The sequence below is a fragment of the Ipomoea nil genome, unplaced genomic scaffold (assembly GCF_001879475.1).
Source record: "Ipomoea nil cultivar Tokyo-kokei standard unplaced genomic scaffold, Asagao_1.1 scaffold1237, whole genome shotgun sequence".
NCBI lineage: Eukaryota > Viridiplantae > Streptophyta > Magnoliopsida > Solanales > Convolvulaceae > Ipomoea > Ipomoea nil.
In genome coordinates, this window is record NW_017617665.1 from 1621890 (window position 1) to 1636438 (window position 14549).

The 14549-nt window shown below is 33.4% G+C and overlaps 1 protein-coding gene across 1 annotated transcript; it reads left to right on the plus strand.

The window, feature by feature from the left end:
• Positions 1-4250: 4250 nt before the first annotated feature.
• LOC109184019 (cucumber peeling cupredoxin-like) lies at positions 4251-5939 on the plus strand. Its single transcript, XM_019334052.1, has 2 exons — positions 4251-4531; positions 5571-5939. The coding sequence occupies exons 1-2, from the start codon at positions 4354-4356 to the stop codon at positions 5930-5932; spliced, it is 540 nt and encodes a 179-aa protein (XP_019189597.1). The 5' UTR covers positions 4251-4353; the 3' UTR covers positions 5933-5939.
• The last annotated feature ends 8610 nt before the right edge of the window (positions 5940-14549 follow it).

Consider the following 14549-nt stretch of genomic DNA (forward strand, 5'->3'; position numbering starts at 1 on the left):
ATAATGAAACAAATGTGCCGATTTCTTAACCAACATGGGACATGCTGGAGATTGGGGAACTACTTTCTTAGAAGACTTCCGATTGACTTAGTAACACTTTGTTGGCGAACGCGGTGAGACTGTCACTCGGAGAATCTGCTAACTCGAAACTCTGCCTCTCCTTCTTCATTCACAAAAATAAATAAATAAATAGATAAATAAAAACTCTTCTTTTTGTTTGGATAAAAAAGTCAAAGATATGGCGTACATGTTCATTGTTAAAAATAAATAAGTGAAAGCATGGCATGGTGTCGTTGGCAACTAAATAATTTTTAATAATATAAAAAGTTTTTTTTTTTTAAATACATTTTACTCTATTTTTTAAAAGTTTGTGACATTTTTGTTATATGTTATTCAACTATTTTTTAAAACTTTTTTTTTTATGACAAGTGAAATCCTTCTACGAGTATGCATTGGATAAATCTCACTTTTGTATAATAATTCATAAACTATACTGAATAAGTAAATTCTACCAAGGAAATCTTGTATGACAGATTCGATCATTTCTAACCTATTTGATTTGATTAAAATGGCTTTTTTTCAGAATCATTGTCAGAAATGATATTTGAAGAAATTCTTTTTGATCGGAAAATGAAACTTTAAAAAAATGTCAGTAATAAAGATTCTAATATTATTATTTTTTAAATCAACACATTTTTTTAATATGTGAATCATATTTCACTTACTCGGTCACCTCTTTTAGAAGGGCTTACTAAAAATTATTTTAGCAATTAGTAGGTCATTCCGAATCATCAAATAATTAATATTTGCTACAAACATTATTGACAATATAATATACGATAAATTATATTAATCAAAGTCATAATTCAAACATATCAATATTCAAAACAATTGATTCCCAGCATGGTCGATCCAACAAAATATTTTAATGAATATTCAGCTTATAATCTATAAATGTTGTATAAAGATTCATAATAGAACTTTCTATTTTGTACGTAGTTATATACACTAGTAAATAAATAAATAAATAAATAAATAAAGTCAATGAGTTTTAATTTATATCAAATTCAATTTTCAGACCAATGTTGCAGAAGGCGCTAGGCACTAGGTGCTAGTTAGAAGTTCGGGGGCGCCTAGCGCCTAGAATACCAAGGCGGTGCCTAGGCGGCTGATTAAATATATCCTCTTCACTTTTATCACTTAGCGCTAGGAGTTGTTAGATTTTTATAATCCCCCGTAGAGCCGTCAAAAATGGGTTTTACCTGCCGGATCTACCCGTCCCGTACCGCCGTAGGTAGGGGACGGGTTCTTCAAATTTTGATCCGCCAGGAGGCGGGCATTTTAGCCCATCCCGCCTGGGTCACGGGTCCAGGCGGGGCGGGTTAGGCGGGTCATGGGTTTAGCCCGCGACCTGCTAATACATATATATTTTGTATATATATTTAGTATTTAATATATATTATTTTGGTTTGTGTAATTGTGTTAGTGTGTTATAACTTATAGGATTATAGATTTATAGGAATACAATACTAGGTAGTGTTACTGTACGTCTATACAGTGATTCTTTTTTTTTTTTTTAAGGATATTGTACAATGATTTTTTTTTTAAATTAACACAGTGAAAAAATTGATTGGCGGGCTAACCCGCCCCGCCAGCGGGCTTTGGCATGGCGGGGCAGGCCGGCCACATTCCAAGCCCGCTAAGAGGCGGGCTTTCTAGCCCGTCCCGCAACGAGGACGAGCTTTGGTGTGTTTTGGCCCGTCCCGCCTCGCGAGACCGTTTCGACGGCTCTAATCCCCCGAACTAGTCAACTGCATATGTTAGATGGTTAGTTGAGTACATGACTGGAGAAAAATAAAAGAGGAGTAGCCTAGCAGGCAAAATAAAACCACTCGACCAACTTGGGCACCAACTCGGTCGAGTTAGGTACATGTGCCCGACTTGATTGAGTTAAGCACTTAATTCGGTCGACTCGGTCAGCCAACTAAAAACCGCCTAGGCCTAAAATTGCCTCGGCGGCCTAAGGGCTCCTAACGCCTTTGTGACTGCCTAGCCTGATGTTTACAATACTGCTTCAGACTATACATTTGTTAGTCCTTTTATTTTATTTTGTTTAGTATCATCGGTATAAAATTGTTGTATTAATAATATATACTGTTTAGATGATTCTCGTACCTAAAAGTCATGTGTTTAATTTTTTGTCAGCATCTTTTTAGTTCAATTTGTTACGCAAGATTTTTTTTTAATACAGTTTATCTCTATTGCATACGGAATTTGCGGATTATTACATAAAGGATGAGTTGTTGAATTGTTTGAAGGAAGGTGGGGTTGTTGGGTGGATAAGCCTAAGCCAATATACATTAACTGGGGAAACTTTTCATCTTCAACTAAGTTATCATTCTACACAAGAAACAACATGTTTTAGTTAGTCCATCTTTCTTTTCTATATATTTTTTGTTTGTTTTCCACTCTTGCTGTCTATGTTTGACAATTATTTATGACTATATTAGGAAAAAGAAACATTGGTTAGGTATCCTAGGATGCCACGCATTTTCCAATTATAATCTAATATTTTGTTCATATTTTTTTATTGGAATCACCGATTAATTTAACACTTTTTTTTTAAAGCAATTTAACACCTTAATATATAAAAAACAGAAGAGTTAAAATGTGATAAGGAATCAACCAAATTTGCCAAGTCACAAATAGCCATGATGAGTAAAACATGAAAATATACGAGAAGATATATAATCTGATGTGATATTTTGAGATGCTTAATTTTTTTCTTTTATTTGTGTATATTTTTATTCAAATCACTTAATAATTGACACTCTAATATGAAACAGAATGGTTAAAACGTAATAAAGAATTAGCTAAATTGGTCAAGTCACGAATAGTCATGACTCATGAGTAGAACATGAAAATACACTAGAAGATATATAATTTGGTGTGATATCTTGAAATACTTAATACTCCCCCGTCTCGTTTTGTTTGTCTGATTCGATTAACGAGACTCGACTAAAGTTATTTTTAATTCAATTTTTCATAATATTACGTTTAGTATTAGTATATAGAAATTATATATTTAGAAACTACATCAAAATTACTATTAAACATTTACACACAAAAAAATTAAGTAGGAAATTTCAATTTTGGTCCTATGACTATAGGAGTCTTGTTAATTTCAGTCCCTGACTTTTAAAAGTGTCAATTTGGTACCTTAACTATGCAATTTTTGTAAATTTTGGTCACTCCGGCCAAATTGCTGGCAAATTCCGTCGGAAAATTTTAATTGTTAAAATAATGAGGGTATTTTGATCATTTCACGTCTCTTTTCTTCTTCCTAGGCGAGTCCATCCCTTCCTCTTCCGTTTCTGGTGAATGTAATGAACTAAGATGATGGGGAAATGATGCTTGATGATATTAAAGATAGGGTTTACAGGGAGAAAGAACGCCGGAAACGGGAGAGAAAGGGATGGATTCGCCGTAGATGAGAAAAGAGACGTGAAATTATCAAAATATCCTCATTATTTTAATTATTAAAATTTTCCGGCGAAATTTGACCGGAGTGACCAAAATTGACAAAAATTGCATAGTTAAGGTACTAAATTGACACTTTTAAAAGTCAGGGACTAAAATTAACAAGACCTCTATAGTCATATGACCAAAATTGAAATTTTCTCTTAAAATAAGAACAAATTGCACTTTTGGTCCTGTGACTATTTGAGTGTTGGTAATTTGAGTACTTGACTTTCAAAACTCTTAACTTAGTCCTTTAACTATGCAATTGTTAGCATATTTGGCTCTACCGGTCAAATAACCGGCCAATTTTCACCGGAAAAGCGTAATTGGGTTGGAATTGTTTTTTGACGAGGGTAAAACGGTCATTGCATAGTTAATGTTTTCTTTCATTGGTATCTATTATTCAGATTCTAATAAAAAACATAATGGATGGTTAAAACATGATAAGGAATCAACCAAATTGGTTTGGTCACAATTCATCACAAATAGTCATGGGTAGAACATAAAAATACACTAAAAATATAATTTGACGTGATATATTGAGATACCTCATCTTTTAATTCATATATAAAAACTGCAGTCCATGATCTCAAACATAATCAACCTAACCCCCAAAAAAAACACAACTTTTTTTCAAGTAATCCTACACTACTTTAGCCTAATTGACAAGGAAGTTCCAACTACTCCATGAGACTCTTCAATTTCTTTTCATCTATTTATATGACTGCAAAACCATCAGCCATTTCCAGACCTCACCACTTTCCTCATCATCTTCTCATCCACAATACAGCCCAGGGGTGACCTGAACCTTTTGAACACCATTGAAAAATAATGGCTAAAATGATGGAACTATTGGTGGTGATGACAGTGTTTCTGTCAGCTGTAAGTAATGTAGATGCAACATCATACACAGTTGGGGATAGTTCTGGCTGGAATACACCTTCTAATGGAGATTCTACTTACACTGCTTGGGCCAACCAGCACCAGTTTGTCACCGGAGATATTCTAGGTATGTAAACACATCATATCGTTATCATTGTCACGTTATATACTTACAATCTGATCAGTGTCCCGACATATACATACAACATGCTAGCTGTACGTTTTATTAATTGTGAACATCCAATTTACGTACAATTACAATTTTAGTATCTTTAAAGTGAAAAATTAGGTGAAATTTTTTATGTTATTTTGTAGTCAGTTATACCATTTTTAAATGAAAAAAATGTGGTCTCCAGTCCTACAATTATGCAGTTTTAGTAATTTTAGCCCTTATCTTTCGATATTTGCAAAATATATTCTCAATTTTTTTTAAAATAAAAATTGCAGTCTTCATTTCTCGAGTGATGGAAACTTGATCTATTGTGGTTTGTCTCAAATTCATGTTTGATTAACATGTATGTGTGTGTGTAATTGTCTATAGCTTATATGGAGTTCCATGATTTTGTTGCTCGAGTGCCACCCAAAGAAATGAAAAAATAAAATAAAATAAACAACAATATGTTTGGGATAATAAACAATTAATTCACCAAAAGGGAAGCTACTAGTCATTGCCTAAATATTTATATATGATAATATAATCATTGTAATTTTATACTCTACATGAAAAGTCAAAAAACTCTTTGCTTAGTACTCATTTTTCCGTCTCATTTTATGTGTCTAGTTTGATTAATGAAGCTTGATTGAATTAATTCTTAATTTAATTTTTTATAATATTAAATTTAATATTAGTATACAAAAATTTATATATTTAAAAACTAAATTAAAAGTACTATTAAATTAAACATTAAAAAATCAAATTTAAAAAAGTAAAAATACTAAAGAAAATAGTTGGTTTGACCCATCAAGGTAGGACTGATAAAATAGGACAGATGAAGTACTATTTTGTATTTGATGCTAATTGTGCTATCAAAACGAGTGTCAATAGATTCCCTCATAACAAGATATATTATACATAATTATGTCTGATACTATTTTCATTTTGTGTGGATAGATAATATATAAAATTCTAACAATATATGCAAAATTCCGACCATTTTTTTTTGCAGTATTCAATTTCAACACCGGACTACACACGGTGGCTACAGTGAACAACAAGAACGATTATGACTCATGCAACGCCGCAAATGCAAACATCCAAAATAACAGCCCGGCAAGTATTCCACTAAATTCTACCGGCGTCCACTACTTCTTTTGCACAGTCCATTGCTCCCAGGGTCAAAAGCTGACGGTCAACGTTGGTTCCACTAATAATAATAACGGATCGCCACCGCCGCCGCCGGGAACCAGCCCTTCTCCGGGCTCTAATAATTCGTCTCCTCCCCCACCTCCGCCGCCACCGTCTGCCGCCACTAGTGCAACTTTTTTTTCCGGCCTAATAATTTTGCCAGTTTTGTTGGCAGTGTTGTGATAGATGACTGATGATGAGTTGAGAGATTTGTGGATTATGTGTTAGGGTGGTGCATTTTGATGTATTGTTCGTTGATACTATTATGTATTTGATTGAATAAATAGTCATCGTTTCATTTTATAGTGTCACGTTAACCCACTTTTAAAGTACCATTACGACATAGGCCGGTGTCTTAGATCTAGTACAAATATTATCTTAGATGCGTTTCTCAATCTGACCTATTAACTAGAGATGTCAAAATGGCTCATGAAAACTTATACGAGTCGGCCCATCACTAGCGAGAGAGAAAGTGGGGCGAGCTGGGCAATCATTATTGTGTTGACTATATTTTGTATATTGTATTCAGGGAATGTACATTATTTTTGTATTGAGCATACATTATATTGTATAATGTATATTCAGTACAAGAATAATGTACATTTTGTATATTAAAAATGTACATTTTGTTATGCTCTACATAACACTGTGTGGACCATAGTCACAATAATTTGCCCAAGCTGGGCCATTTTTGAACGGATTATAGAATATGTAACATAACCCGCTAGGTGGTGGGCCAACCCATTCGTCCATTCTATATATAATAATAAATATACATTTAAAAATCTTAATTTAATATAATTCAAAATTTGAACCTCTAAATCTCTAATATCAAGATTAACAAATAACTCCTTTCAAATAAACAACTTGCAATTTTCAAACAAATTGTGTGCATGTGTGTAATTTTATTTTGTGATACTTTTTGGGATAATGATCAAATAAGCCATCCAAGTTTCAACTATATGTCAAAATGTAATTAGACTCTCGAACTAAAAAAATGTTTCAATTAAACCCTTAAATGTATATGTATCTTGTGTTATGATTTTTTGTGTCTTGTGTTATGAAATTTTATACCTTACAAGTATGAATTCTGCACCTTGTCTTTTTAATACAGCTGGATCCATAATACTATGCAGCTGTGTTTGTCTTGTGATTTTTGTATTTTCATAAAGCGTGAAAACGATAAAACTGGTCATGGCGTATGTGAATCTCATCCTGGGTGACAAACATGATAATTAAAAAGAGACTCCTCTGAACTATGATATGAAGTTCAGCCCGATGGAGATATTGTTAGATCAATTAATAACAGAATGAAAATAGATATTCAGGTGGTATGCAAGACTATTCAACCAGTGTCAGTCTTGTGTACGTTTGACCAAATCATTAAAGAAGCTTTAAGTTTCTCTAAAGAATTCAGCTTTAAATTTGTGAAACAGTCTGCCAATCAAGTTTTCTGTAGCGGGAAGTTGTTTCTATGTCTGACTGTAAGGAATGTTTTACCATTCTGTAGATCTTTATTGTAAACGTTTCGGTCTATGATTAATGAATTAGATTCTCTATTTTCATAAAAAAAAAATAAATAAAAATAAAAATAAAAATAAAAATTCTATACCTAATGAGTATGAGTTCTGTTACTCGTTATTTCAATCCATTGTCCATAATGTTATGTGTACCTTATCCATGATATAAATGGCACTGTCTTACATGCACTTAAGTTTTACCGTGCCTATTTTATACTTTGTTTAGTAATGAAATGACCAATGTACCCTCTATCATAGTGTGATCAACACCTTTTTGAAAGCGTGTGATCAACACCTACATATTCCAAACTACATTTTCTACAAAAGATAACTATAGTTTATCCAAACATTGTGAAGCTCATGAATGGAGTTGACTTAGTACAAATGCTGATATCAGATCTGAATAGATTAGATTTCAAGGCCAATTAAAACCCAGAAAACGTTATATATAGTCTACAGTATTACTTTTTGAATTGATCAAAACCTACCAAGTCATAACCACTCCATGACACAATTTCTTGCTTTTTAACCATATCTAAATCGCCGCCCATTGTTTAGCTTACATATACATGTCGGACTCATGATTTGGGAAGCAAGTTGAATTATATATATATATATATATATATATATATATATATATATATATATATATATATATATATATATATATATATATATATAGGGTCGAAATCAGATGCGAAGAAGGTTCCGGGTATATATGAAGATGCGGTTACATCTGAATCGTTGATCAAATCTAAATCAACGGTTCAAATCAATGAAATTTTTTTTTAAAGGCACGTCTTCAATTAAAGAAACAAACTATAGAAATGACACATCTTAAGAAGGAAAATCATGCACCTTAAGAAGGAAAACAACGCACCTAAAATTTTAGGCCGACGCACCTTAAGTTTCAACAACTGACGCACTTAAGCACACAGACCACGCACCTTAAGAAGGAAAATCACGCACTTAAAGCTTTGGACCGACGCACATTATGTTTCAACAACCAACGCACCTTAAGCATACAGCACAGAAACCATGCAACTTGAGCAAAAAAACCATGCACCTTCAAAAACACGTACCTTAAGAAAGAAAACTACGCACCTTAAATTTGACCTAGATGCATAAAATAAAAAATTGCCACTATGTTTTGTTAATATAATCTATGTTCAATATGGATTGTTTTGATTCGATCAATGGCTGAAATTAAACCCCATCTCCACACCTAAAGCTTATTACCGCATTTAATCTCATATATATATATAGGTCCCGGATCCCATGAGGATCTATCATTAGGTGAGGAAGTGTGGACTAATCTAAAATGTCTTTTTGGATTGATCTACAGGCTACAATTTTTTGAATAATTAAATACTTGGTTTATTAATTAATGCATCATGGACATTAAGGTAATTTTGTGACAGTAGTCTTTAACATGGGCATCAAGGTAATTGTTATTACTAAAAAAAATTTCTAACCACTTTAAAAAATAAGAAAATTGTCTCGATATTTTCCACCACCAATAAAAAGTGATTAAAAGTTTGAATTTCTGCCACAACTAACTTTTTTTCTTCTCATTATTCATCTTTGCTTCTTCTTCTTCCTCTTCTTTTTCATTCAATTTTTTAATTATTATTGTTGTTGTTGTTGTTATTAATATTATTATTATTACAAAGCTACACGTTGTGTCCCAGCCCAAACTGGCCAAGGGGAAGGAGCATGCACTAGTGCAGAAATGACTTTTAACGTCGGTTATTTGGACCCTTTAACGGCGGTTAAAAAGAAACGTTGTATAGTACACATACAACGTCGGTTAAATAGAAACCAACATCGAAAAGTATTTTTTTAATTTATTAAAAAATCACCTACGACGTCGGTTATGTACATTTTTTTTAAATAAAACTATACGATGTCTGTTTTTTTTTATATATATATAACCGACGTCGTATAGTTTTATTTTTTATAAAAATAAATTTACAACGTCAATTATTAACCGACGTTGTATATTAGTTTTTATTTTTATTTTTTAATTTTTAGAATACTATACCACGTCGCTTTTTAATAAAAAAATAAACCGACGTGGTAAGTTAATTTTTTTTAATAAATAAATACATACGACGTCGGTTATACACTTAACCGACGTCGTATGTATGTATTTTTTAAAAAATATTATATTTCATTATCAATTTAGATCCAAAACCTGCTTTTGTATATATATATATATATATATATATATATATATATATATATATATATATATATATATATATATATATATATATATATATATATATATATATATGCTCCGGATCCCATGAGGTCACCTAGATGGATGAGATCATGAGGCCTCATCTCATCCATTAAATCATTACATATAAAGGGGTGAGATTGAAAGAAATTTGTTATGCATTTAAGGTAGTAGTCTATGCATAAGCTAAGGGTGAATAAGTAATTGTAATATTGGAGCTATTTATGGTTAAAAATAAATTGGAATAAATTCCATGCAAAGTATCAATTGATTATGGGATTGAATTATATATTAATGGCAACAAATTAGTATTATTATTGTGAGAGTTGAATGAAAGCATACGTAATCAGGAACTCAGTGCAAGGTGGTTTCTCAAGGCCACAGTGATGGGGCAAACGGTTATAGGTATGTGCGACCGTCTTAGTACTGTTTTTTGGCTTTTCATATGTCTGTGCATATAATATATTAAGTTTGTGCGGTGCAAACCCGAAGTCTGTGCATTTAATTTCACATGTGTCTAATTAGCGCATGAGGAAGGAGGTTAAGACAAGTCACATTACGTATAGTATGTAACGCACGAGTTTCAAAAAGTTGAATAGGCAATCAGACATTGTGTTTTGATATGATATGTGGTTAGGTAACGAGACATTGGGGGAAAAAACATGGTGGAGTTTTGTATTAGAATATGCAAGTTAGGGTGATGCTTGTGCAAGTTTGAGAGGTAGCCTTTGCGAGTGAATGGCTAGCTTAGCCTAAGCAAGTAAGACACAAAAGGCTATTAGCATTATATTCTCAGCCTGTGAAGGCTAGTTTTTATCCATGTGCGAGTTAGAACTTTAGGTTGTGCAACTGAGTGGTAAAAAAGTTGAATAGGCAATCAGACATTGTGTTTTTATATGATATGTGGTTAGGTAACAAGAAATTGGTGGGAAAAACATGGTGGAGTTTTGTATTTGAATATGCAAGTTAGGTTGATGCTTGTGCAAGTTTGAGGGCTAGCCTTTGCAAGTGAATTACTTAGCTTAAGCAAGTAAGACACAAAAAGGCTATTAGCGTTATATTTTCAGCCAGTGCATGCTGGTTTATTACTATGTGCAAGTTAGAACTTCAGGCTGTGCAACTGAGTTTGTGAGCCTGTGCATACTAGTTTATTACCATGTGCAAGTTAGAACGTCAGGCTGTGCAACTGAGTTTGTGAGCCTGTGAAAGTTACGACTTAGCAATTATTAACGACTGACCTTGTAGTTGCCACATATTATTTAGGGAAATTAAAGTTCATGAAAGTTACAGCATGCATTTCAACTATTGTATCGTAACATATGTACATGATTTGATGTTTGTCTGGAGATTTTGTTTTTAAAAAGACGCATGAATAACCCAAAGGAAGATAAATGAGTGTGATGATTTAATGATGTCATGTCGTGTTTAAACTGAGACACCAAATGCTTGGGCGATCCACGCGTATTGAGAGACGGGATTATAACCCCCGCATCCCCTCCAGGCCCGACTGAGTTTGTAATTGCTACAAATTATTTATGCAAATTAAAGTTGATGAAAGTAACAACATGCATGCTAGGTTTTTTCCATGTGCAAGTTAGGACTTTACGCTGGGCAACTGAGTTTGTGAGCACGTGCATGTTACGACTAAGCAATTAGTAACGACTGACTTTATAATTGCTAAAAATTATTTATGCAAATTAAAGTTGATGAAAGTAACATGCATTTCAACAACTGTAGCGTAACATAATTACATGATTTGTTGTTTGTCTGGATACGAAACATATGTTACAGGTGAGTGCAGTGCATAGCCAACCGGTGAAAAGGAACCAGAAAAAGATTGCAGAATGGATATTAGTGCAGTGCACAGCCAATTTGCACCCCTCCACAAGGTTGGTGAACTTGAGCAGGTAGTGAAATCACAATTGGGGGGGGGGGGGGGGGGGGGGGGGGGGGGGGGAACTTGTTGACCTACTTGCACAACAGTCGAACCAGCACCAGGCGGGGATACAAACACATCAGAATCGTCTGCTACAATGAAAACAACGAAACAAAGATAATGCAACAGACATAAAGAATAAAAAAGAAACCAAACACACGAACAATAAGGCAAGGCAACACAAAATAAATATGTATTCACATGCAAAAAAAATAACAAGTAACTAATACCCACCTGTACAGACCAAAAGACCAAACTGCACAAAAGGAAAAAACGAAGTGCATAATACTAACTAAAACAGGCCCCCAATAATTCCCAACTGCACAAACCGGGATCGTTATATGCACATACTAACTAAAACAGACCCCCATTAACTGGTATGCTTTATAACACAGGAATAAGTAAACAGCTTTCATAGGTAGCAAATAAAAATAAACACAGAACATGAACATGAAACGGTATGCTTTATAACACATTAATAAAATAAACAGCTTTCATAGGTAGTCCATGGACAATAATATATTTACAAATAACAATAATAAAAAAAATAATAATAATACTAATAATAATAATAATATAAACCACAATCGCACAAGCCATAACAACGAAAAGCACACCATAAATATATAAAATAACAACACACCAACATTTATAATTAAAATTCACCAACCAAAATAGCTTTACGTACGAAAAAAGAAAAAAAAAAGAAAAAAAAAAAACCAATCTATAAAAACCTTCATAACGCAACGCAAACTTGTTTTCTTAAATTTTCAAATTTGAAGGGATCAAAATGCGACACGTGTATAATTATTAATTAAAGAGAAAGCTAAATTTGAACAGGCTTCCCCTTGCGTCAGTGCATAATTAATTTGAAAACATTACAGCATAGCATCATTTTTTTACAATAAAAAAACACAAACATAACTAAATGGTTATTTTACACTTCCAAAGTTAAAAATTAAAAAGCAGTGAACACATATAATAGCATGTACAACGTACTGCACACGCCAAAACCCTACAACGCATACACACCCCCCCCCCCACCCCACCCCCAACACCAAAAACGTATAAAACAACGAAATAAGCCAAACGCACAGACCATACTTACAAACTGCACACAGCACTCTTATACCGCACACACCACCCGTCTCACGGCAAGCCCACCTCACCCTAACCACCGTCTAAACTAAAGCCTTTTTAAAAACAAAAAAAAAAAATTAAAAAAAAAAAAAAAACAAAACAAAACATGTATACACAACTAGTGAAAAACAAAAAATGATACACTGAGAAATAAAACTAACATTGCACCAAGAAAACAAATACGCACAAACCCAACGCCTACCGACCATATGCTCATATTCCAAAATGGAAACGATATGCACACGCCGACATGATATAACGCACATACCCCGGACAGACTACTGACAGGAAAGAAAAAGAAAAAGAAAAAAAAAAAAAACGCCAACACCCTCTGAAGCCCCACAATGCCCCCATCAACCCATCACCCCCCCTCCCCCCTCCCCCCCCCCCCCCCCCCCCCCCCCCCCGCACAGAACCTCCACGGCGGTTGCAAACAAAAACCAAAAACCAAAAAAAAAAAAAAAAAAAAAAAAAAAAAACACCCAACCCAAACCCATCCCCGGAAACGCGACCCACATCAAAAAGCAACACAACAACACAGAAGCAATACCTGGAACGCCGCCGGAAGACACCGCCCTCAGCCGCTTGGAACGCCGGTCGGAAGACCCCGCCATGCCGAACACAAAAACAGAGGAGAAAATCGGAGCGCCGTGTAACGCTAGGTGATGGAGAAAGAAACACAGTAGATGACTGGTTAGGGAGAAGAAAACGAAAAGAAGAAGAAGATACGGTTGAAATGGAAAGCCCATAAAATCTGCTAATAAATTAGTACAACCTAATAAAGAAACAACTAAAAAGACAACAAAGTCCCTCCACACACACATAAAGACACGCACGTGCCCATAATGCAGCATCCATCTCATCTGTCCAACAACCCAAATAGACGTACAAGATCGAGCCTCACCACCTTGCCTGCCATAGGTAACCTCACCAGATCCAAAATCTATATATATATATATATATATATATATATATATATATATATATAATAAGCTAACATAAAATATATATCTTTAAATAATTAGAATTAAAATGGAAAAATTTATAAATATCCAAGGTTATCTTACATAACCTAAGAAAATGAAGGGAATCACATTCCCTTCAAAATCCTATATGGAGGGAATGTTATATTCCCTGAGAGAATATGAACCAAACATAGGAATGTAAGCTTGGTAAGCTTGGGAATGTTGTCACATTCCCTTGGTTATGTAATATAACCTGAACCAAACGCCCCCTAAGAGCTTATTTAGGATTGTTTATTAGCTGGCAAAATAATCAAAGAGAGCTTGTTTTGATTACCGACAAAGTAATGAAAGATAGGTTATTAGAGCTTGTTAAATGTTAATATAATTTATTCTTGGAAATCAATGATTTGTCTTGTTAAAATTGAATTGATATTATGCCTTGAGTTAGATACTAGTTGCTATTGATTATTTGATATTTCATATTGTTTGTCTTTTTATTGTTGCTATTTAATTTTCAATTCTCATCTCATTCTTTATTAAATCTTTGGTTAAAAATAAGTTTAACCAATCTCTGTGGGTATGACCTTACTCATTACTATTGCAATTCATAAGAGTAAGTAATTTATTATTTGTTAGATTCGACACTCATCACTTACCAAACATTTAATCCATTTTGGTTTACGAGTTGGTTTCTTTCCACTCAACATTTTCACACACCTATAAATATAAGAGATAAGTATACATAATTTGCTTTATGACATCGTACTTTATTAATAATAACTATTAATTACTTATATAAGTTTTAACATACATTTCAACTATATCTTTAATGTCTTCACGTGGTTCGCCTCCATTGGAATCAAACCAATAGATTTCATATAATAGAGGACAAATTGCCATCAACATCTAATGTTCACTACAAATAAATAATTTATTAGTTATAAGTAAATATAATATATAATAGAAATATATTATATATATATATAAGTTATTT